Genomic DNA, 26,289 nt, shown 5'->3' with positions numbered 1-26,289 from the left:
AAAAGCAAAAAAAAAAAAAAAAAAACCAAAACAAAACACACACACACACACACACACACACACACACAACAACTGGCTACCCCAGACATCCCACCCTCTCAGTTTCTGTTCAGTGATGGCAATTTACTGCTCTCCATTCTATCTCACCAGCCATCACACATCAATTTGAAACAGCCACTCAAATTTCTAGGCTGAAGCCAATGTCTTTGCAGCCGCATATTTTCCTACCAATGGCAAAAATCTGTCAAATATAACATTTCCAGCACTACACCAATAGAAGAGCTGAGACTAGAAACCACAAAGTATTAGAATATGAAAGTTTGAATGCGTATAGGGATAGAATAAATAGATCTTAGAAGCAAGATCGAGGGCTTTGGTGCAATGCAAAACAGGGAGTCAATGTATGAGAATTAGCCGTAGGATTAATATTAAGAAATAGTTGAAGCATAAATTGTCAGCACTCCTCTAGTTAGCATAACCTTAGACCAAGCAGAAATCGAAGGTCAGATTTTCTTTTCAGAGAAGCTCTGAGTAATATTACAAACAGAAATAAAATGATGCAGCAATAATCCCAAAATGATTCCCCTCCCCCTACAGTTTATGAAACATTTTAAAGATCGAACAATCTTAGGCACCATTATAGTTATGATATCCTAGACTAGAATAAGCAATTTTAAATATAGTTATGAATAAATTTACTTTAAAATAATGGTAGGAAACATCTTGAATATAAGAACTTTGCAGAATATTTATAGAAATGTGTGTGCGTGTGCGCGAGCGCATTTGGAACAACATACACAACATAAAAGTACGAGGAAACTATTTTAAATGATTAAGCAAATTATACAGACATGCATTTCTAATTATTTCACAGCTGTGCTACAATGCAAAGTATGGATTATTACTAAAGATACAATATATGGAAATCAATGTAATAAAACATGCATGTTAACTATAATGTACAGTACTACCTGGACGGAAACAGCCTTACTACAGTTATCCATACTCTGGCAACCTCTTGTTTGGATTACTGTAATAAATTATATGGGGCTGCCTTTAAAAATGATTTGGGGGGCACTTAGGGGGATGCAGGATGGGGGAAAGGAAAGTGAAGTCCTTTTGTACAAGCAGAAGTCTGGTTGCACAACATTGGATAGCATCAAAGAAAGAAAAATTACTGATATGCTACATAGCTAGCAAGAATTATCCAGTCAATGTTCCCAATAGTTTCTTTGTGGTTTTGTACTCTAGCAGTGCAATTAATGAAGAACATTGCTTATGTAGTGCAAAGCTGCTTTTATTTTCTTGGTTTTTTAAAAGGAAACTGTTTATTTGCTCTCATCAGATATTGCTGTGTTACATTTGGAACAGTTTAATGTGTTTTGCAATTGTATCTGTTTTTATAATTGTATATTCTATTGTTGCAACCTGCTCTGGTACCTCATGGTGAATAATATCAAAATTATTGAATGAATGAATGAATAATTCTTTAATGTATTATACAGAAAAAAGTTCTATATACACTATTGATACCTTATAGGAACTGAGAATATATACCAAAGATTCATCTGCAAAATTACCTGAATAATGCTGAACAAGCTGTTGAAGAGTTTCAAATTGTGCCCTGGTTGTAATGTAATATCCTCCATTGTCAAGTTTGCGAATTTTATAATGTTTGACATGATCTCCTTTCATATCATCCCAGTCACGAATAGACAATGAATAGGCACCTATTAAACAAGTTTTTAAAAGCTACATATAATCAGAAGTAAAGGAAATAGTCTTAATTCAAACTAAAAGTAATTTAAATTCTTTTGATAACATATTACAGTCCAAAGGAAAAAAAAGACCATTCACTGTAATTACAAAAGGCATAATTAAGGCATCATATATAATGTATGCCAAAAGAAGACCTTGCTGGATATACAAATTTACAGCTACAACTTTCAGTATTTTAAGATAAGTGATACCACTATATTGTAGTCAGCTCTGAACAACAATTATAACACCTGTATAGGTTTTTTTTAAAATAAAGAATTGCTTGATTGCTTTGAATTGCATAACAGTTTAAAACTCATGTCTAGGGCATGCTTTAAGTGATGACTTAAGCAAAACTAAAAGGAAATCATACTATAAATGCTATCTCTGTGCACAGGATCCCTTCATCTTCAACCTCCGTCCTCCCCTTCTTTTAAATATATATTATATTGATACACTTGATCAAATTCTTAACCAATTGCAAACAGTGGTTTGCTATTTATTGTGTCGAACATAAATTTCTTTTTCTGAGCTTTGCAAAATTACACAAGCATGCAGCAGAAGTTGGAGAAGTTACCCCATAACCCTGCAGTTGCTTTTCTATACTTAGGCAAGGCACTACAGAAGTAATGAACTAGAAATGATGATTATTCAATACCAAATACTGGTAAACTCCACACTGACACTCATAGGTCATACAAACAAAAAATCAATGTATGTATGATAGACTAGGTCCCACTTGTTATCAGCTCATCGCTTTGTAAGCATCCACCCCCCACCCCCCCGGTTTACTTAACAATTAAAATACTGGCCATACTACCTTTGGTGGTTTCACTCTCACGAATCAGGAAAGTTCCTCGAGGATTTCCAAATGTTAGCAGCTGCCTCTCAGCATCCTTTCGTCCAAGTTTGCCAAAGTACCATCTACCAAAAACACCAAGAAAGAAAATTTCATTTTAAATAGAAGGCTGAGAAATATTATTTAATTTGTACAAACAGGAGGTTATTTAAGGGAGATTTGTGAGGATCTTGTGCCCTGAAAATACAATCTGGAAATTTGTTATGGATAGTAAATGGTACAGGACTCTTCTGGAAGCAGAAGATGGAAAAGGACAACTGCAATAGCAGTCAAAAGTATGGTTCACCTCATGAAAAGTCAAACCATGATATAATGGAGATGCGGGGAAATTATGATCCTCCAGATGTTGCCAAACTACAACACCCATCTCCTAGCCATTATCCATGTTTGCTAGAGCTTATGGGAATTGTAGTTCAGTAACATCTAGCAGGCTGAAGGTTGCCTACCCCCAGTTTAGTCTGAAGCGCGCTCTCTGAGAAGAGTTCATGGCCACTTTGATCCTCTCTGATGGTTTTGCTTTTGCGCTGTACTAAGTCATGGCCTGGCTTATCTGGTGGTCTGAACCTGGGATCATGAACTAGCTCTATTCAGACTAACCATGAGCTGTAACCAAGGTTTGCTCTATGGCTTATGACTCATAGTTTCTCTGAAAAAGCTAAACCATGAGCTGACTTCAAACGACATGCTAAGCCAAGCCATGTCTTAGCTCTGTGCAGTGCAGAAGCAGAATGACCAGGGAGAAGTGTGCATGCTCACGAAAGCTTATACCCAGAATGAACTTAGTTGGTCTCTAAGGCGCTACTGGACATTTTGTAATTTTTTTAATATATTTTGAGAGAGAGTAAAGTTATTACGGTAATTTCTCTGGGAGGCTGTACACTCATGCGTTCACACAAAGCCATGGTTTGGCTTGGCATGATGTGTGACTCATGCAGATTTGAACAACTTGTACCTGTGGTGACAACTGCCAAGACCTGACTCCTGACATTTATTTGAAATGCACAATGCAGAACAGAAGGATACAGCTATTTAATGTGCATTCAGAATAGTTTTCAAACCGAACCACTTATGCTGGCAGATCTAGAAACCATTGAATAAATATGCATGTTTAAGATTTAAATTTTCAACTTCAATGGACCTTGCACAGTACTGAAAATCCAGCAAAAATTTCCCATAGCATTTACATTTAAATACTGTAGTCACAATTATAAAAAGTTTGTTCAGCTTGCAATTATTAACGCCTTTATCTCTAGTGAATTGGCATGTGCAAAATTTATACAATTTGTCTTCTGTACTGACATACCAACTGCAACATGAAGGACACTCAGGCCAAGAAATTCCGAGTGCTCCTACTTTGACCTAATGAGAATGAGTTTAATTTCCTCCCTTCCACTAATTTACCCAATTATTTATCATTGAGCTGAAGAAGGAAACCAATGTGAAATTTGAAAATCACCCCAATCAATCACACACTAAACCTTTTGCACTTTCTTTAAGCACAGCTTTAAACAGTTTCCATAAAATTAAAAAAGCATACTCCTCTGCTTGGATGGAGTCGACTGGAGCCACATAATTACTGGGAATGTATCCAGTTTCTCCTGTAGTCAAAGAACGGGCTTCCCACCAGTCTCCTTCCCTGAAAAACAAGAGGAATAAAACAGTAAGAGAATTCCCACTCTGAATTCAAAGCTGCTTACCATAAACTGTTATAGACTTAATTTGACACCTTTCATTACAGAGTTCATAATGCATAAAAAGAGAAAATTAAAGGAACAGGACAGAAAGAGTCAGAAAAGTGACAGAAGAGTCAAATGTGTATTGAAACTATTTATTGGTTTTCATTTGCTACCGCTGCCTAGAAATTCCACTAGATGGAGATATTTTATCACATCCATAAATACTGTGGCTGCTGTCGTTTAATAGGGGCTTCTCCAAGCGAAATAGAGAAAGGGATTGTTTTGGATTGCCGCATTTTGTACAATTTGCCTCTCTGTTAATGAATGTGCCAGTATGAACAGCTTCAGAAGCTCTAAAGTATATGCATCTACACCAGGGACTTTTCTTAATGGCAGCCCCCTGAGGTGCATTGTAAGAGGGTTTAGAACAGGGATGGGGGACCTGTGCCTCCTCCAGATTCTGTTGCATCTGCCCCAGTCAGCATGGTCACTGACTGGTCAGGGATGGTGGGAGTTATAGTCCAGCACCATCAGGAGAGGCACAAGCTTCCCAGCCCTGCTTTAGAGGCATGTGAGTGGGCAGGACTCTGGAACAGGAATGTGAGAAAGAGGCTGTGTACACTTTACCGGCTTAAAGCACTACGTCTCCTGCTCCCCGTTACTTGGATAAAGCTGGTATCGGAGGGAGAAACACATCAAAATGTGGTATTTCAGGGAAAACCATGACAGGATAGTTAGAGGATAGGTGTAGATTATGGTTAATTTTGTGTGTACCCCCCTTGCCAAACCAGTGGTAAGGAGTGCCCTGGATGCAGAGTAAATGGGAGTCTAAAAATTCTGTGGCATGAAAAATGGTATTGGGGCAATTTTTCCAGTATGTTTATGAAAGCAATGATGTGTTCAGCGTATGGGTTGGTATAAAGCCTATATGAGAGCAGGGACAAACATGCTAAGCTTTGCTCCTGCACTGCTATCTCTGTCACTCTCCACAATCTGGAATACGATTATCTAAGGTGGGGAGTCTCCACAAGTAGGAGGCAGCTTCCCGCCTCACACCTCTCCCTCCAACTTGTGGAGGGGGGATGGAGACAGCGATGGGGTAGGGGAAGAGCTAAGTAAGCACATCCGTACTCATCCTCTTTGCAGGTAGCATTTACACTAAAGCAGAATGCCTAATCACACACTCTCTCTCTCTTTGCTGTGCCCAAGATTCTTGACAGCAGAGCACCTCAAACTCACCCATTGCAGTTAAGAATTTGTAATGGATTTGTTTATTATTCAAGCATTACTTTCTTAGGCTTGCAGCAGGAGCATTTTGAAGCATAAAGGAAAGTGTATAATGTAAATATTTTGTCAGCTTTTTTCACTGCCAATTTAAAAGAAAAGGGTGTTTTCATTTATAAATCATAGCTCAAGTGACTGTGCTTTCATGTGCATAAAAGCTGTTCAGGTAGGCAGAATAATGAAGTATTCCTTGAAATTATCTCCTCTTTTTACTTCACTCTTCCAGACATCACAATGATTTACTTGCAATAAATGTTAAACTATAACTAAATACTATAACTAAACATCCCCATCGTTCAGCCCAGACACTAAGGTCCAGCGCCAAGGGCCTTCTGGTGGTTCCCTTACTGCAAGAAGTGAGGTTACAGGGAACCAGGCAGAGGGCCTTTTCGATCCTGCCCTGTGGAACGCCCTCCCATCAGATGTCACGGAAATAAACAACTATCTGACTTTTAGAAGACATCTGAAGGCAGCCCTGTTTAGGGAAGATTTTAATGCTTGAAGTTTTCTTCTGTTTTTAATGTTCTGTTGAAAGCAGCCCAGAGTGGCTGAGGAAACCCAGCCAGATGGGTGGGGTAGAAATATATTATTATTATTATTATTATTATTATTATTATTATTATTATTATTATTATCATGCCTTTGGTTTGCACACCACAGTAAACTACAGTTAGAAATAAACACGGCTTATCATGGTTTACCATAGTTATTTTCTACTGGTCATGCAGACCAAAGATATTTGGTGACAGTTTGTGCAATGACTGCAAAAATTTACTTGGCTCTATGTTCTGCTACAAAAATCCATGAAGATAGTCACAACCTCATAATGCTCTTAATATTGTTTATAGTTTAAATGTGTTGTTTTAAAAACTTATCCAAACCAGAGCAATGTACAAGCATGGTCTGAAATAAACATTCTGCAAATTGCATCAGTATAAGCACTGACTTCTAAAAGGTCATATTTCCATTGCTAATTAATTTATTCCATATTTCAGATTCAAGGACTAAAATCCAATTCAGTATTTAGCTGCGATCATGAAAGGTAGGAGTGGATCCTTGCGTGAGTGGGTGGAAGCCAATAAGCCAAGGGTTTCGGACAAGTGAGAAGCAGGACTGTCTCAAGTATCCTGCGTCTCTTCCTCCAGCTGTTTAGCTTACAGCACCTGAAGCTGTGCTTCTCATGTCCACTTGCACCAGGAGCAGAAGTTGCTCTGAGTGTGAAGATTTCACATAAGAGCTCCGGCTGAATCAGAAAAGGCCCCTCTCTAGTCCAACATCCTGCTCTCTCAGTAGCCAAGCAGATGCTTACAGGAAGCTCACAAGCAGGACATGAGAGCAGCAGCATTCTCGCCACTTGTGATTCCCAGAAACTGGTACAGTCATACCTTGGAAGTCAAACGGAATCCGTTCCAGAAGTCCGTTCAACTTCCAAAATGTTCGGAAACTGAAGCGGAGCTTCTGATTCGCTGCAGGAAGCTCCTACAGCCAACCAGAAGCCATGGAAGCCCCGTCAGACGTTTGGCTTCCAAATATAGTTCACAAACCAGAACAGTCACTTCCAGGTTAGCAGCTTTCAGAACTAAGCTGTTCGAAAACTAAGGTATGACTGTATTAGGAGTTATTCTGCCTCCAGTACTGGATGATGTACACAACCATCATGGCTAGTAGCCTTTAGTATCTTTATCCTTCATTAATTTGTCTTAATCCCCTTTAAAGCCATCCCTGTACATCTTTTGGGAGTGCTGCTGAAGGTACAAATCACTCAACAAATATTAATAAAGTCATGCGGTAACATAAAACTTACGAGCTGTTAAGTATCTGAAATTTTTCTCCTTTATGAAAACTTAAATCATCTTCTGTTCTTGCTTCATAATCATACAGAGCCACAAAAAGAGTTACACCTAAAGGACATAAAACAACAGTTTACAAATTTGCTACTGCATAATAGGGGTAGGGGAAAATAGATGGCCAACAAATTCTGCCTTTTTTAAAAAAAAATACAGAATTTGGTTTAAAAATTGTTTTTTGTTCCACTTACTTCACAAAGTATTATTTTTGCAAAACAAAAACAAAAACTGTGCAAGACAGAGGACTATCGTTATTCCTGTACTGCAGATAAGGAGTGTGTGTGTCTAAGGAAGAGATAGCAGTGGCTTTCCAAAGGCCACCTGTTGAGTTCATGAGTCATACAGGTGATATCTGAACGAGGGAATTCACATCTCAGTCTCTCAACCATCATGCTACACTGGATTGCACGTGCACTCAACAAAACTTTATTATTTATTTAAATGAGGTAAAGATAGGTTAGAGACTTTGAAATCAGTGTAGCTATTGCCTGTAAGAGCTCTGGCTTCCGTGTACTCTGTGGAAAAGAGTTCAGCACAAACAGCAGTAGGCAATGTGAATCACAAGGTCACCTGTTACAGACTGCAAGTATGAATGTTGCATAAGTATGAGAGCAGCATGTAAATTACGAGTGCAAGAAGTGTATATACGTGAGTGCTGAGAATGAGCAGCATGAGGGGGCTCTGTGTGCACTGTGTGAGACAGAGAAGGGGGAATGGAGACAGAGAATATATTATACCCAAAGTCACATCTGACTTTGTGCAGGCCTCCATTTGTGTGCTCTGCTTACATTGTGAATTATTATTATATTGTGAATTGTGTCCTACATGAGCAAGAATAATTTCATGTCTTCAGATCAGAGGTGGGTGTTGCAAGAATGCAAATGATCCTCAATAAAAGACTGATTTTTTTTGTTTTTGTTTTTTGTACTGAAGAAACCTAATATACTCTGAAAAAGATAAAGTTATTCTAAACGATATACCTGTGCCTCCTCTTGTTCGCAGTGTGCCTGTATGTGATGAGGAATTTACACCACCGAAGACGGTCAGCCCCTGTCCACCGGCTGTGGGGAAGTTGTTGTAGTTTGGAATCGAAGTCACACCAAAATTTGGGTAATGTTGAGGGGTGGGATCTGTCCCATAGCGATAACCTGAACTCTGGTTTAAACTGCCATCCCTCTCGTCTGTCAGTTTTGTTGCTTCTTTATCCTTACATTGCACACAGCCCATTATCTAAAATCCTGCAGTAAACAAACAAACAAACAAACAAACAAACAAAAACTGTTTTCATTTTGATGTCTGATATACTTTACCAACATGATATGGCACATAAACAGTTAATGCAGAAACATTTTTGGGATACATCAGTATCAAGCAGCTAAAGGCAACATATCTCTTTTCTGGGACATGTCTAGAAAGCAACTTCTTGAACCTTCCATTTGGTGTTTGTGCTCCAACTGAGAAACATGGTTGGGCAATAAAGAAGTTTCCTTTACAACGCAATGTCCCCCTTTTTGCGTTTCTGAAGTGTGATTCAAACATGGCTTATGCCAGTCCTTTGTTTGCTGTGATGTGAACAGCAAAAAGACAGACTATGGACCAACACAGGATAAAGTTTCCTACAATTCATAAAAAGCATCTTTGCACCCAATGATTTTAGCCTCTTGTTAACTGATCTCATAGGTATCTATCTCTTCTGTAGTTCTCCTGTTAAAGTATTGACGTTAAAGTTGTGTTGGCTTTCTGAAGTCATCTCACATCCTTTCTGAAGTCACTTCACATTACCACTTTGGAAAATATTGCTCATGAACCACTGAGCATTTGGTTTCTGATTCTATAGTCTCAACTTCTCCCACCCCATTACAAAAATTCCCCAACATTGAGCAAGCTGCAAGTAGAAAAGGCCACCAAGCTCTTCTGTCTGTTGTATTTGCTTTGGCAAGAGATTTACTCATGCTCTAGCTGCCTGACCTGGGCAAACCCTAACCCCACACCAAGTGTCAGCTCAAGGTTCTGACCATCCTCAGCTAAGATTCTCTGGAGAGAGATGGATTCCATGGCTCCTCCAATAGTCTTCCTGCTCCACACCTCTATCCACCTATTCTCTACTACACTTTGGGATGGCAATGGCAGCTGCTCACCCTCAATATAGCCAAGGAGCTGGCAGCCATTTTTGAGATAGTTGCACTTTTATGCTAGAGGCTGTTACCTCAGAGACAGCTGCTGGTTTATTGCACATATAGTTCCTACATACATATACATGCTGCATTCAGAGTTTACACTGCTTCACTTTCCACACACAGCATTACTCAGAATATACCACTCATGGAAGAGATCCCAACAAAAGAAGAGTGGCAGATGAAGTTAATGGACTATGCCAAGTTCAGAACCAGCAGGACCAGACCTTTTTGAAAGACTGGAATAAATTTACATTGTATTTGAGAGACAATTGTAAACAACTGACATCGTTAGTAGGGCTACAAGAAGTTTTGTACGGTTAGATATATCAATTATTATCAATATGATGTTTAAATGTTGTATTTAAGATTTGGATTTAAGGGTAACAACAACAACAACATGCAGTATCAGAGCATAATTAGGAAAACCATTAGTTGAGGAGGAGGGAAGTCTCAGGCCAAGATGGCCAAGCGGTCTTTATATATTATATGTAAGATGGATGTTTTGTCAAAAAAATATTTATAAAATTCAATCAAAAAATTATATATATAAAAACCAGAATATACCACTCATATGTAAGAGCCATATGGGAAAAAATGGTGTGGTGTGGGTTTAACCCTCTATCCCTCCCCATGCAACCCTACCAGATGATTCTAATGGGGACAAATTTTGTATCCTGCAACATACAGCCTTGCCGGGTGGGTGGGTGCTCTCTAAGCATCTCCAGGGGCCAATTATATCACACTGGCTCCTAGAGGCCTCCACACAGGATTGGAGAGTAGCGGCACACTGTGATTTCAAACTGCACATATTGGAAAGGGCAGAATATGCTTTGGAGATCAGAATCCCAAAATAAAACAAATGAAACAAAAAAACTTCTGCATCCACATTTGTGCATATGAATTTATGTGGAATTTCTCTTCCACTAGGTTTAGCCCCCATCTCTATTTAATAGTGCTTTATAGATATCTGAGCACTTTCACAATCTGAATTGAGCAAGGATATACTTTATTACAGAGGAAGGGGAGGATATGGCCCTAAATGTATTATTCACACGCTGAGCCAACAAAAAAGTGAATTATTAACTTTGAGGTGCCAAAAAGAAAAAAAAAGGGAAGAAAGAAAAATGAATAAAGCAGCTATTCAAGAAATGCAGGCCAACTAAACAAGTAACAGAAAACTAGGCCAGCAATGAATAGGTACACAGGCCTTCCAAACTGTAAAAAAAGAGAGACCCAAATGAAACAGATTTTTATAAGAGGTAATAGTGACATCAGTGCAACATATTTTAATGAATATATTTTAGTCAGTTTCTCCTCTCTCTCTCTCTCTTTGCTGGCATGTATTTATTTGTGAGAGGTGGGGAGGAGCAGGCAGAAAAGTTTGATGGAGAGGTCATTTCCCTTTCTATTGTCCTCTTCAGCTTGGCTCCAGTGCCTGGGCAGTGCACGTATAAAAGCTGCTTGATTGCAGGACTGTGTGAGATGTGACAGAGGGTGTAACCTACATGTTTCTTTTCAAGCCAAGACTTTGAAAAGCTGTCCATTCGTTCTTGAAGACACTAGCTATGGATGATATCATTAGTCGCCTAGTTAAGTTTCAGGAGGAAGTACAAGCACATTGCTGGACTCGATTCAAAAGGACTCCAGGGTTTTTGTAGATATTTTTAAATACATCCTCCATTCAGCAGTAGCACCACAGCTCTGAGCAACCAGAGGGCAAGAATCTATTTTCCGCTGTTATCACAAAGCATCTCAAATTCAAACCTGAGCTGAATGGAGGCATTCATGGTTTGGTAGAGCTGAAAACATGCATGCTCAGGACAAGCGGTGATGACATCATTCAACAAAATCTGGAAACTATTTGTGCCAGACCCCTTGGAGATTTATGTTCAACACCACAAGCGGTAAACAAGATTTTAATATGGTTCTAATGGATGATGTATTTCTTCCTCAAATGTTTGGGTTGCTGGGTCATAGGACCGTTTCAAAGTTTGCCATTACCGTTACCATAATTTTAGCAGCTTAATCTTGATCCACTTTCCCAAAGCAGTATTAGGCATTTTCTAAAGAAAGCTAAACAAAGTTTACAGGAATAATGAAACTTCAAGTGATAGAGCACAAATTTACCTTTCAAAATATTGTTCAATTGTACAACAATTCTACACTCACCAATGTGTTAGTGAAGTTGCAACACTATACATCAGAAGTGGGGAGCCTGCTATACATTCTTACGTGGGCTCCATTAAACTTGATAGGCCTTACTTCTGAGGTGTTATGTATAAGAGTCACTACAAGGCTGAATCCCATGAGTAAGCCCCACAGTGGGGCTTGATTTAGAGAAAACATGCACAAAATTATGCCACAAGTGTCATCCTTATGCATGAATATACAGTGGATATCTGTGGAAGGGATGGATAGTTAGGATCAATGACTCATCTAATTCTGTGAGGAACCATGAGAGTCACCTAGTCCAACCCCCCTGCAGTGCAGAAGTCTTTTGCCCAACGTGGGGCTCAAACCAATGACCATGAGATTGAGAGTCTCATGCTCTACTGACTGAGCTATCCCAGCTGTTGAGAAGCTTTGTACTGTTGATGTAAACTTTATTAAACGTATCTTATGTCATTTGAAACAAGATGATCATTTAACTGACATGTTCCTGCTGGAAGCTAGAGGAATATGTTGTATTGAAGGTAGAATAGCAGACAGAAAAGTGTCAGTTAAATTGTCACTGCAGTCTAGCATCGGGGGTGGGGGGTGGGGTGGCATTTTGCTTGGAGAGGTTTCTGGCTTTATACAGGCAACGACCATTTTATGCCATGGTTACATTCTGAGGCACTACAGGTTTAAGTGAAATTGCGTATATCAGGAACACCATTGAAAAAGCCTACAAACACCCTCTAAACCTCTGAAAACCCTTGAAAACCCCTTGAAAAAACCAAATTCCACCACAATTGCTCCTTCCAAACTGCCCTGTCTAAACTCCAACTCTCCACAGGACTCAACAGTCAGTGCAAGGGCTCCTGAGATTGCACTTGCAAAGGCCTATGGGATTGCTAAGCACTGCTTTTACACTGTTTTTGCCCTTTCTGCATTCCTTTAGGGCCACTTTTGCACCTTTTCTAGTCACCTCTGGGTTTGTGGTGACGTGCACATGTTTGTGGCTATGTGTCAAGCACATATTGAACGCATGTAAAACGGTTGTTGGTTGTATTGAGACTCAGTCATCAAAAGGGTGGTCAGTTTTAATTTGTCCATTAGTGCAGTGTTTCCCAACCGGTGTTCCGCGGCACACTAGTGTGCCGTGAGACCTTGCCTGGTGTGCCGTGGGAGGGAGGCGGGAGAGGCGGGGCAGCGGCGGCATCTCCTGCTGGATGCAAATCCAAACATGGCGGGCGCCTCCCTCGCTCCTTTGTAGGCGGACCATCGAGAGAGAAAGAAAAGGAGGCGAAAGAGCGAGAGAAGGCGCCTGCGCGGAAAGAGGAGCGAGCAGTGCGCCTGCGCGCCGCGGCGCCCGAGATCGCTTCTCCCCACCGCCCCTTGCTTCAAAAGAGGTCCGGGGACAGCGGGAAGCGCTTCGCGCTGCCCCCGGACCTCTTTTGAAGCAAGGGTTTGCGGGGAGAAGCGATCTCCCCGCAGCCCCTTGCTTCAAAAGAGGTCCGGGGGCAGCGGGAAGCGCAGCGCTTCTTCCCCGCTGCCCCCGGACCTCTTTTGAAGCAAGGGGCTGCGGGGAGATCGCTTCTCCCGGTGCTCCGAAGCGGGGCGGTGGGGCGGGAACACCTGCCCCAGCCGCCCCGCTTCGGAGCGCTGCTCCGAAGCGGGGCGGTGGGGCGGGAACCTCGCACCCCGCCGCCGGGCATCGGAACGATGCCCCAATGGCGGGCGGTGGGGCGGGAACCTCTCCCCCCGCCGCCGGGCATCGGAACGATGCCCCGATGCCGGGCGGTGGGGCGGGAACCTCTCCCCCCGCCGCCGGGCATCGGAACGATGCCCCGATGCCGGGCGGTGGGGCAGGAACCTCGCACCCCGCCGCCGGGCATCGGAACGATGCCCCAATGCCGGGCGGTGGGGCGGGAACCTCGCACCCCGCCGCCGGGCATCGGAACGAGGTCCTGGACCTCTTCTGAAGGCAGGCGGGGGCAAAAGTCTTTGCTCCCCCCGCCTGCCTTCCCGGGACAGCGGAGACTTCTCCGCTGCCCCGGGCGATCTTAAAATGCTGGCGGGCGGGAGCGAAGCGTTCGCTGCCGACCCCCAGCATTTTAAAATCTCCTCGGGGCAGCGGAGACTTCGCTCCCGCCCGCCAGCATTTTAAAATCGCCCCGGGACAGCAGGGGCTTTTAAAATCCTCGCGGTCGGCAGCAAAGCCCTCCTGTCCCCGGAGCTTGCGGGGCGGGAGGTGGGAAGAAGGGCTTTTCTTCCCACCGCCAGCCTTCAGAACAGCCTTCTGAAGGCTGGCAGTGGGAAGAAAAGCCCTTGTCCCCCCCCCCCCCAGGCTTCAGAAGAGGTCGGGGGACAGACTGTCCCCGGACCTGGTCTGAAGGCGGTTTCCCTAGGAACGCATTAATTGATTTTCAATGCATTCCTATGGGAAACCGTGCATCGCAAGACGAAAAACTCGCAAGACGAAGAGACTTGCGGAACGAATTAATTTCGTCTTGCGAGGCACCACTGTACTTTTTATATAGTCAATATAGGCACAGAGTTAAATTTTTTAACATTTTCTAATGGTGGTGTGCCTCGAGATTTTTTTCATGAAACAAGTGTGCCTTTGCCCAAAAAAGGTTGGGAAACACTGCATTAGTGGACATTCTACCGCGTCTTATTGACTCATAAGTCAGTAAGAGGATGGAATTTCACCCAAATTTTAGTGACTGCATGGAGGGTCTTGGCTGATGTAAATAAAAGGCCAGGTTTTGTATTGGGTGGGTAGAGCTGCTCTTGGAGCTGAAGGAGGGGTAGGATTTAGGAAGGGGCCACAGTGAGCTGGACTTAAGAGGCAGGCATCTGAAAGGTCTGTCATATGTAGCCCTGAACTGGACACAGGCACCTTGGAGGATGGACTGAACCTTCCATTGACTTTGGGGAACATGCAGGATCCCGTGTGATGAACCCTGGGACTCCTTATGAGGAAGGGTACTCCTCAAAAGGGAAGAGTTCTCTGAATACCCCTAAATAGCAGCAACTGCGATTAGGTGGGGGGATGGAAAGACAGGCTATATTAGCCCTTACTGTGAGCTTCCCAGTTGTGAAAAGCACAGTCCCTTAACTCTGTTCAGCCTGACTTCTTGTTCCTGCCTCCTACACTGAATGACCGCTGCTAACCCCTTGCTTTTGAAATTTTGCCTACTTTTGGACTGCTTAATTTTGGCTTTGTCTCATGTCCCTGCTATTGGACCACATCCATGCTTGGCTTGCATCACTGTGCTTGACCTCAGCTTCTCCTCTGTGTTTTTGGATAGCCCTGATGCTACTACTAGACCAAGATAGGACAGGGTAATGAAGATTCAACCCAGGAACTGATAATACTGGGGCAAAGAGCTGAAAGTGGTTTGCTAACAAGAGAACAGGATTGTATGACAGCCCTCAAGAAAGAGCTATAGGTAAATAATAGTTGGTTGTTGTGAACCTGATGCTTGAAGGTTGAAGACCAAGGCTGCAATCTGTGAGCAGCCTGAAGGACTCCAGAATGATGACCACGTTGGAGTCTCCATATAAAGTCCTCTAGATGTATTAAGTTGTGTGTCAACTGGGGAAGGAGAATGACAGGGTAATTGGCAAGGGTTCAGTTAGGGGATGGAAGTTTAATCTCATATAGTTACCTCCTTAAAGGGACGGTAATTCTGTTGCTTATACAGTGTCTTTTATTCAAATCCTTGCACTCCTTCATGAACTTGGGTTGTTGTGTACAATATGGCAGGTGTATAACAGATAAAAATATTAAAAATACAGCTTTGATTTTGGAACTTGTGTAAGCAGTATGGTTCAGAAGGGGAAAAACAATTTTTTAGACTCTTTTGATCTTGCTAAATGGGCTAGAACCCGTTAAATAATTTTTTGTAAACTCTTGCCCTTGTTTTCCTCCCACTCACTGTGGTCATCAGTTTTGCATGGAATAGACAAGAGCTGCCAAATACACAGAGTCCTTGCTACAATGCTAAACACTGTGCTGTTTTCATTGGGTACTGGTGCCCCCCAAAGGAGGTGATACTCAAATCTTTCCAGGCACCCACCTCACCTCCTGTAATCTGTGCAATGTTGTGAAAGCAGTCACCTAAAGGAAATGCCCACATAAAACATTCTGTTCATGTAAATTATACTGTCAGCTGTTCCATATGTTCATAACTCTCCAGCTACTGAGCAGCTCCATTCACACAGCACAGCCCCTAACAAAGACAACATAGTTAGAAACACAAAACTAGAACTCCAAATGCAATGCAGAGCAGAACACTGGACAGGTATACCCAGTTGCCGACTACGCATTAAGTCACATTCAACTACAACGCAAAACACATTAAAGAATTAAATGGCAAAAGTGAGCAAAAACCTTAAAAATAGGTTGAGTCACACTTCTTCATTATAGGCTCAAGGAGCCAAGTATGTAGATAACTGTTATCCGTTTTAGAGATGGAAATAGTGAGGCAGAGACAACTTGCATAAGCAAGGCTTTGAGCACTCAGGCACCTGCCTGGTGACCAATACAAGGGAATTAATAAATGGACCTCTAAAGTGTTTTACTTTTGGATTTTTTTTAATCTGCACAGAGCTCCAAGTCTAACCAGAGCAGCAGTACTATAGTGGTAATTTATCTGCCTTCACTATTTTACCCAGACTAATTCATTTCCTCACACTGTTATAATTTTAAAAGGCACAATTCCCTTAGCATCAGGCATCCTTTTTTAGTTCAATATTTTAAAACATTCTGAGCAGTTTATCCCAAATAAGATTTCTAATTCCATTGTCTGCACATCCTGCTTTCTGTAGGATCATCCCCCTCTCCCTCCAATTCTCTAATAAAAAATGAGTCACAGAGAAAACAAAGTGAGGTAGGTATTGCAGGCTTTCGACTCCTCTTGGATGAATAAGTGCCTTGCCTGCTTCATCATGCTTTTAAATCAGAGTGTACTCTTAATATATATATTCCTATCATTTTCTGCTTAGCCCAGAATGTAGAGAGGCATCCTAGTGGAATGTGACAAAAAGATAAATTCATGTCAATTCTGCCTTCTATTCACAGGGACCTCATTCCATTTTCAATGCAAAGTATTTTATTCCTTGACCCAGTGGGAAGAAACATCCGAAATCACTAATATTTGACAAAGTCCAGACAGGTATAACAGCAAACAACATTCCAGGCAACATTGTGGTGTTTCCTGCTTATTTTCCATGATGGAAATAAAAAAGGGGAAATAAAAAGAACAGAGGTTCTTTGGCTGGGACGGAGCGACATGGGATTGAGGGGGCAACTCCCATCTCTTGCGGGGGTGCAATTAGTGCCAACATCATCCGTTAAGAGTTTGGGTGTAATCTTCGATACCTCCCTCTCTATGGAGGCGCAGATTACAGCTATAACAAAGGCGGCATTTTTTCATCTCCGCCAAGCTAAGCAGTTGGCTCCTTATCTCTCTCGCCCTGACCTAGCCACTGTGATCCACGCGACGGTCACCTCCAGACTGGATTATTGTAACTCGCTCTACGTGGGGCTGCCCTTGAGACTGACCCAGAAACTCCAGCGGGTGCAGAATGCCGCGGCGAGACTCATTATGGGGTCTTCGCTGCGAGATCATATCCATCCGGTATTATACCAGCTGCACTGGCTCCCGGTGGAGTACAGGATCAGGTTTAAGGTGCTGGTTTTAACCTTTAAAGCCCTATACGGCCTAGGACCCTCGTACCTACGGGACCGCCTCTTCTGGTATGTCCCACAGAGAAATCTACGGTCTGCAAATAAAAACATCCTAAAGATCCCAGGCCACAAAGAGGTTAGGCTGGCCTCAACTAGAGCCAGGGCCTTCTCGGTCGCGGCTCCAATCTGGTGGAACACTCTGTCACAAGAGACTAGGGCCCTGCAGGACCTGACATCCTTCCGCAGGGCCTGCAAGACAGAGCTGTTCCACCAGGCCTTTGGTCAGGGCGCAGCCTGACCCCCTCCTCTGGCAATCGGCAATATGCACAGAATTTGGCTTGATGGTTGCCATTAATTTGATTTTAATTTAATTTGATTTAATTAATTTTATAATGAATGTTTTAGAATGTTGGATTATTTTTATTGTTGTTAGCCGCCCTGAGCCCAGCTTCGGCTGGGGAGGGCGGGATATAAATAAAATTTATTATTATTTATTATTTATTATTAAAAGAAAAGTGAGAAGAGGAAGGAGAAAAGTCCTTCACAAAGGAATGCTGATCTCAAAGTCATGTGGTCTTTTCTGCTGCATAGAGATGGGAAAATGAGGCGGAAATTAAGTGACTTGCCAAAGTGTAAGGTGTGATCCAGAACCAAGCAAGAAGCATAATGTGCCAAGTGGGAGGTATGCCTGTTTAATTATGTCAGTAGTATAACATCTGTGTTGCTAATGCCAGATTTCTTTACAGGGAAGGGATAGGCCCTGCTTTAATTAGGACCTATTACCCAATACTTTTAATTCTCTCTTTCTTCAGTGATAAACAAATTTTTATTTCAACGTTTTTCATACTAACACTAGGATTTATTTATTTATTTTTTTAAAAAAGATATTTTGTAACTCTCTTGTTACCTCGGGAACTGAGGCACTTTCAGCCAGGCGCTCATGGGCTGGGACAACGCAGCTTGTTTGCACAATTCAGCTAGGAATCGGGAAGGTTGTTCCTCCTTCCCAGCTGAGAAAGCCCAAGTGCTCCTCCCGCTCACAGGTGAGTGGGCAACCACGAACCGCGCTCCCTTCAGCTGAGCAGTTTCACGGAGCCCCCACTCCGCTGCCGGCTCACGGGAGCCAGCCCTGGGCTGGGAGCTCCTTTAACTGCTTGGCTGAGGTAAGGACAGCTGCACACTCCTCAGTTGAGCATCTTAAAGATGCAGAGGGAGGAGCAAGCTGTACCGGTGCCTCATACTGGTCCTGGGTGAGATAGCGATATATCGCCCAGGCCTAGTATGTAAGAGAAATGGCACTGTACGCCTCACAGATCATTTGCCTGTTTCTTCTTTCTGTCTTAATGACCTAGCACCCCAAGAGCAAAATGGCTGAGAGATGTATATGAAGTCAGTCTCACATGGTACTCTCCAGTTCTCTTGACCTGAACATGCAGCTGAGAGGAGCCTTTGGTCAGTTATATGCACACAGCTCAGCTTTGGAGTCCATTATAGTTTCTGCTTATAGCATGCTTATTCCAGGACAGCTGCTACTCACCTCTACCTGCTATAGAAATGGCACATGTAAAGACGTCCTTGTTGCCCACAGGAGACAATTTCCTGGCATTTGTCAAGGAGGAACACAGACAACAAAAAGATGACTTATTTACTGTACCATGTTAAGTATGCCCTTTCTTGTTTTCTTTTCTGCTTCTCTCAGTTGCTACTTTCCATATCTATGTTACATGGAACAAATTTATGATTATATTGTGCTATTTCACAGCATTGATTCAGCCCCCAATTGGCACTGATGTTTACAGCCAATAAAGACAACAGCAATGTTACAATTATGGATGTGTTGCCTTTGCTCTGGTGGTGGTGGGGTGGGGAGAAGGACACACACTAGAAATAAACCCCCATGATCACCTTTTCCTGTTAACAAAACTGCCCCTCTCCAGAACAAATGCTGTAGCTTATGAGCTATCTTTCATTTTATATGTGCAGATAAGCCTCACAGAAAGAAGCTGATGGAAGGAAACTGAAGAAACCAAAGTAGAGCACTCCATGGGATGAAAATCCACTAGTATTTTGGGCGATGCAGTAATCAAGAAGAAGAAGAATTATCTTGCGGACCATCATCAAAAGCCATCTTCTTTCTTTTGGCATTCTGAGAACCATTGAGGTACTTTAAAAAACAACAACAACCCACCAAAAACAACCTTAGGATATATTCACCACTAGCTGAAAAGGAACAGGAAAGTCAGTGTTCCATCTGGACAGCAGTAGCAAAAACTGACTTCACTTGCTGTGCTTGTTTAAGGAACAGTCGCTGTGGTGGAACTGGCAGGGTGCCCATGAGTCAGGGGGTCACCTGGCAAATCCACAAGAAAACACATTAGCACAAAGTGGCTGTTTGAGCAGGCGTAATCAAAAACTCTCCAATGCAGGAAATGAAAGGGAAGGAGGCTCACCTCCAAGCTCCCAACAAAAGGCCACTTTGCCAACTCTTCCCATTTTGAACAGAGTTTCATTGCCAGATAATTCTATGAGTGTTAGGGCCTCCTTTTTTTGTTTTGTTTTGTTAATAGTGAATTCTTTTTCCATTCTCTTTGCTTGTACCAGTTTCAGTCAAGGAAAAGAGCAGTGTTCAGTTGGAAGGAGAGTAATTTCAGCAAACTTGTTTAAGCAAGTATCACTGAAATCCATCTGCAAGACAGGCAGATTCTGTCATTTCCCCAGAAATCTATTTATATTTTATAAAAAGAACTTATGCAACCTTTATATCATGGAGCACTAATTAGTATAAGCTAAGAAGTAGGTCTGTTTTATTTTTAAAGAGTGGAGGCATACTCTTCTTTGAAGAAGAAATATATAAATTGTAAAGATGTATTACTATTTTTTTCAAATTCATACTGTTATTAAGTTATGCCCTTAGTTTTAGAAGCTCACTTTGATTAGCCCAATCATATTTATTGTGCACTAAAAAGGAAAGTTTAATGGAAGATCCAAAAGACACACCTTTGTATCCTTTCACACTGCTTTCACAAAAGTTTAAAGCTTTTTGTACTCTTTAAAAGGAAGGGATTATCTTGGTCACTTTCCCCACCACGTTTTCCCCCCATGAAAATACTAAGAACGAGGAGGAAATGACACTGTGAGCCTCTCTGTGCAGTCTCATTACTTCTCTGTGAAAAATATAGCTGCTCCACATGATTTCTTACCACTCTTAACTATTTACATTTATATGCCACTCTTAGTTACCAAAGTAGCTTGCAACAGATTATAAACAAAAGCAAATCAATGATGCATTATCATTTCAGAATAGACTACAATAAAGCAAGTGAGAGACAAAATACAAAACCCGAAAAATTGCAAGTGCCTGGTAAAAATAAGGCTTTAAGTGCCCTTCTAAACAGTCAACAGTCATTTCCATGGGGCATATAGCAGATCCAGGATAGGACTTTCTTTGGGAAAATGTTATCTAGGGGCCATCATGACAAGCATCCATCAAGTGCTTGTGTTAGGGAACAGCAATCCCCTTTGCTCTATGCATCGGTTAAGAGAGCAGAGGAGGAGGAGGAGCTGATGTAGGTACAAGCAGGAGTGATAGAACAATTAGCAATGAGGAGTACATAGTACTAGCAGAGCACTTGTGCGATTTGGCTTTTCCATTCACTTATATGGGGTGTATAACTTACAATACATGTGTTCAGATCATGCTTTCACCATTTGGTCAACTAACTCATCAGTCAGATTAGAAAGATGCCCGCAATTAATTGAACTGAAGGTTTTGTTTTTTAAAACTGTTTTAAACTTAAGTACCTACAAAAACCAGAGCTGATAAGTGCCATAGTGTCACAGGGGAACTTCTTTCCCTCAGAAGTAGATGCCTGTTTCAACACGTGCAGCAAAATATATACACCTGAGAGGTCTAAAAGAGTAATCTTTTCATATGTTAGTTACTTGGTACTCCAACTGCTACTAAGGACGATAACGAAAGCATTTTGTCAACATTTTATAGGATACAGCTTCTAAGGACTTTACCCAGCTATGTTTCCTTCAGACAGCATTATAATAACGAAATATTTGAAGCTCCAGTGGCCTATTTGGATGTGTATGAATATGTAGTAAAATGTACTTCACCCTGCAGATAATTCTCCTGAAACTCAATTCACTGTTATGAGCTTAAAGACGAAAATGACTTGTAACAATGAACTGGCTCCATTTTAAACTCTAGGGAGCAAGTAAGTTTAGGAAAAGAGGAACTGTTTAAACCTCTTTGATCTGAATCTTTGTCTAGAATGTAAAAAAAAATTAAGGAAAAGATCAACATTATCTTTATGTATTATGATATAATATGCACAAATGTATCCTTCTGAATACATTTTAAAGTACAAGCTTCGTTGGTTTTTGTTCTCTGCAATTGTTGAGGCTACATTGCAAAAAGAAGCAAGAAAAAAAAAAGAAAAGAAAAAAGATAAGCGTCTTTGGTGTGTTTTTTTTTTTGGGGGGGGGGTAATTTCTCAGCATGCTGGAATTCCAAAGAAACTGGACTTTTTATCATAGAAACATTGGGAAGGAAATACCATGGGAATAGTTCCATGTTAAATATGTAAAAATTGTTAAATAAGCAGAAGCATTTACATGCTGGTGACAGCAGATGGACAAGTCTATTGCCAGTAGTGGAAAAAACTGGACAGGGAATAGGGAATGTTTTCCTAAATGACATCTAGAAACTTGGAGAGATTTCAGTCCACGTAGAACAGGGGCACAAAACCTGTTTTTACTAAAGATCATATTGTGGAAATAAATCATTCATTCATTCATTCTTTCACCACCTTTTTTCCCTGATGGAATTTAAGGTGGCTTACAAAAAAAGAATTGCTAAAAACACAGGGAAAAAATCATTAAAAACAATCAAACATTAATAGAATTAAAACTATATAGATATATAAAATCTGTTTAAAACATACAAATAATTACAATGAAAACAGCACTGCACCAGCCCTTTCATAAAAAGCAGTCAGTTCCCCAAAGCCTGCTGAAAGAAGACAGTCTTCATCTGCCGGCGGAAGGACAATGAGGGAGCCAGTCTAGCTTCTCCAAGGAGGAAGTTTCAGAGTCTGAGAGCAGCCACCGAGAAACACTTTCCTGTATCCCCACTAAGTGGACCTGTGAGGGTAGGAAGACCAAGAGAAGGCCTCCTCTGAAGATCTCAAAACGCCGGCAGGTTCGTATGAGGAAATACGGTCTTTCAGATAGCTTGGGCCTAAGCCATGTAAGGGCTTTATAGGTCATGACCAGCACTTTGAATTGTGCCCAGAAACAGACAGGTAACTAGTGGAGCTTTTTCTAATACGGGAGTTGTCTGCTCCCTGTAACCAGCCCCAGTAAGCACTCTGGCTGCAGCTCTTTGAGCCAGTTGAAGTTTGTGAGTGCTTTTCAAAGGAAGCCCCGCGTAGAGCACGTTGCAGGGGCCATTGCTTTACTAGTCTTAAACATCATTGGTTGTGCTATATAACCTGTGAAGAATGCAAAGCTTTGGCAGAGTTGGACTTAAGTGCATGTCTGATTTTATCAGGTGGGATAGAAATTGCAAGCTTGAAGAACTCTCGAAGGAAGGGCCTTTTGTTATAGGAGTCACCCTCTCTGGCAATCCGTCCGTCAGCATGTGCATTTAGTGAGCTCCAAGGACACAGTGCAGGCTTTTGTGCTCCTTTACGTGGGACCACGGCCAGGGGCTTTAGTCCCATCAATGAGTGTATGGGTGGGTAGTGGCTGAGCTGGAAAGAGGGGAGTTGTTTGGCCCATGGCAGCTGCTGTCTTTAGCTCATTTTGATTCCTGGAAAAAATCCCAGGCAGCACAGTGCAAGGAGCAGCAACTATAAGCTCTATTAAAAGAAAGGGAAAAAAACCCGAGTAAGTGGAAATGTACTTTATCTAGAAGCTGAACCACATATTTCAGCTTCTAGGGTTAAATGAGGTATAATCTCAGCTGTCTAAAGGTTTATTTGCTAATAGAATTTTCTATATGGACTGACTGAACCTCCAAGAAAATGTAATTTGGAATCTCACCCCCCCCCCTATTATCCAATATATATTACTCTTCCAATTTCTTAATTTACCTGGATTTTTATGCAAGGAGGCAGCATGGGCACCGATATTTTGGATTTACAAATCGTTTTATAAATAGATACTTTTTGCCCCTTAAAAGGGTCCCCCAAGTGGTTCCTATACATAGTAAGAATAACAGCTGGACTACAGATGCTCAAAAGCATACTAATAACTAAATGAATCCAAAAATAGCCTAAGACTGGCCCTTGCATTATGCCTGTGGTGCAGTAGTGGCAGCAGCACTGATCCTTCCTACACTGCCAGGGATATGCACCATACATTTAAAGCACCCCCTGAATCCTGGGACCTGTAGTTTATCCATCACAGAGCTGCAAGTCTGAGCACCCTTAACAAACTACAGTTCCCAGGATTCTTGGGGGGGGGGGGGATATGGCTTAAATGTAATGTGGTGTGCACAGCCCATGTGAGAAGAGTCTTTTTCCTATGCTTGGATGTCACCTGACTGCATGGGAAGGAATGGCACTGCTGCAACTCCTACGGTGCCAGAGTAATGCAAGAGAAGCCAGCCCTGGTGCCGCCCTGAGTAATCCATTCACACACCTATCAGCTGATTGTTTTGCTCAATTTTGCATATCTTTCTGCATTCCAGGAGCAGAACCTACCAAAATGTATTTTACAACAAAAAATCAATCAATCACAGAATCAGAGTTGGAAGGGACACCAAGGGTCATCTAGTCCAAACCCTGCATTACACATTTCTGTAATCAAGGCACAAATGATATCCCCTTTTTGTTAGTGTTTATATGGATTAAATGTATTGTTTTTAATATTCAGTTGGAAGCCACCCACAGTGGCTGAGGAAACCCAGCCAGATGGGCGGGGTATAAATAATAAATTATTATTATTATTATTATTATTATTATTATTATTATTATTATTAAAGCCTGCATTTTACCACTGCAACAAGAGCTAGATTGTCCACCTAGTAAAACTAATTCGTATTCATGTCTACTTTAACGTCTTAAGGCATTAAACACGTTCAATTTTAATAGTGACCTATCAATACATATCTCATTGCTTTGCATGGCTTCAAAGAATCACAGGAACTATACTTTGTAAAGGGTACTGGGAATTGTAGCTCCATGACAGGGAAACTACAAGTCCCAGGATTCTTTCAGGAAACTAACATGTTTTAAATGTACACTGGATGTGCTTTAAATGTTTGGTGTGGATCTTCCCTTAGTAATTTGAATTACATATTCAGTTAAAAATGTATAAAACAATGGATTACTAAAAGTTGTAAAGAAAAGCAAATTACAAATGGCAGCTGTGTGATTCCCAACACAACTTCTAACATTTCTTTACACTTGTTGTGGGTTTTTTTATATAACTTTCATGTCATGCCTAAACAAAATTCAAATGACTAAGCAATGCAGTATGTTTCTGCTGTTCAGCTCCTTCAGAACTGTAAGTGCAAACACTTAGCAGAAATCAGTGGTTCTGGTCTCAGTTTTTTCCATGGCATGTTGCAAAAACTTTACTCACTTTTTCCTTATAACTGCTTCTTATTAATAGATGGTATGTGGGAGCTAATGACCACATTGGTTGTTATCAGCAACTGAGTACAAAGTGCTACCTAAGCAGCAACTAGACTTTTTACCCATATTTACGAACTCTCAAGGTACCCATGAACCAGGTCAAACAGCTTTCCATCTTTGCCCATTATGAAAAATTATGAATTGTTGATGTGATTCAAGGTACTCACTAAGAGCTCATCCAGACTTCTGTTTGTCCCTTGATTTCCAGTCACAGGTCTGAAAAGTTCTTTCGTCTTGCCACTTTTCCTGGGAAAACAAATGCCAATCAGGTTTTCTGCAGACTGACGTTTGTTCCGATTCAGCAGTAAAGAGCAGGTATTCCTGGGGAAAGCAGCAGGAAAAAACTAAAACCTGTCAGACCCGTGACTAGAAATCAAGGGAGAAAAAGAAGAAATCATAGAACAAACAGAAGTGTGGATGAGCCAGCACAAGACAGAAGAAACTGTCAGAAATGTGTACTTTAGCTTATACAAAAACAAAATTAAGCTTCTGAAACTGAATTCTCCTTTGCTCAGCTAACTTGCCTTCCGTCCAAAATTTCCAGGGCAGTTTGTATTAAGGGCAGTTTGGATTTGGGGGAGGCTGATTCTCAGAATATGTACACACACACACACGGTCTGCATGTATTCAATCTGCTAAATTCAATCTGCCTTCTTAACAGTAATTAAAGCATTAATAGGATTGCTCAGTAGATTAATTCATTAAGTTTAGATTTAGAAGGTAGAGTCTTAGCCAGATCTTAATCAGATTTGTCACCACCGTGCTTAAGATAGTTTCCCAAATAATACATTGTTTGTATGTCAAATAATCTTAATTGTAACATAGTTTTTATTCGTTTCCATCTTTAAACTGTTTAACATGGTTGCATTGAGATATATCTTTGTCTACATTAGAGCATATGTCATGCCACAATTACATAAAATTAAAAATAAAGCAATAATAAACACTCAGATAAACATTTCTGAATATATTAACAAACTTGTGTCAAAGTATATAGCTCAGTCAGTAGAGCATAAGACTCTTATCATCTAATACTATAAACAAATTAAAACCTTAAAAACTTCACACAACTGTACACACACACACACACATTTCAGAATGCACAGGACAAGAGTCAAGAAATAACAGATAATCAGCTATATTCACTACATTCCAAGACTTCTAAGCAATTGGGTATTTTTCTTATCAGTGCA

At 41.3% G+C, this 26,289-nt stretch overlaps 1 protein-coding gene across 13 annotated transcripts in view; it reads right to left on the bottom strand.

The window, feature by feature from the left end:
- The window catches only part of FYN (FYN proto-oncogene, Src family tyrosine kinase), a 112,967-nt gene that overhangs the window by 18,141 nt on the left and 68,537 nt on the right, over nt 1–26,289 (bottom strand). For 6 of the 13 annotated variants that reach the window (XM_077926079.1, XM_077926082.1, XM_077926078.1 and 3 more), the window contains 6 exons: nt 25,264–25,417; nt 8,405–8,662; nt 7,382–7,478; nt 4,155–4,253; nt 2,579–2,682; nt 1,581–1,730 (listed from right to left, as the gene is read on the bottom strand). In XM_077926079.1, coding sequence (XP_077782205.1) covers nt 1,581–1,730; nt 2,579–2,682; nt 4,155–4,253; nt 7,382–7,478; nt 8,405–8,651 — 697 coding nt within the window. In that variant the 5' untranslated portion in view covers nt 8,652–8,662; nt 25,264–25,417. The remainder of the gene's footprint in view (nt 1–1,580; nt 1,731–2,578; nt 2,683–4,154; nt 4,254–7,381; nt 7,479–8,404; nt 8,663–25,263; nt 25,418–26,289) is intronic. The other 7 variants (XM_028723201.2, XM_077926083.1, XM_028723202.2 and 4 more) reach the window with 2 other exon arrangements.

Source organism: Podarcis muralis, chromosome 3 (assembly GCF_964188315.1).
Source record: "Podarcis muralis chromosome 3, rPodMur119.hap1.1, whole genome shotgun sequence".
Lineage (NCBI taxonomy): Eukaryota > Metazoa > Chordata > Lepidosauria > Squamata > Lacertidae > Podarcis > Podarcis muralis.
This window is presented reverse-complemented; position numbering and strand designations above follow the sequence as displayed.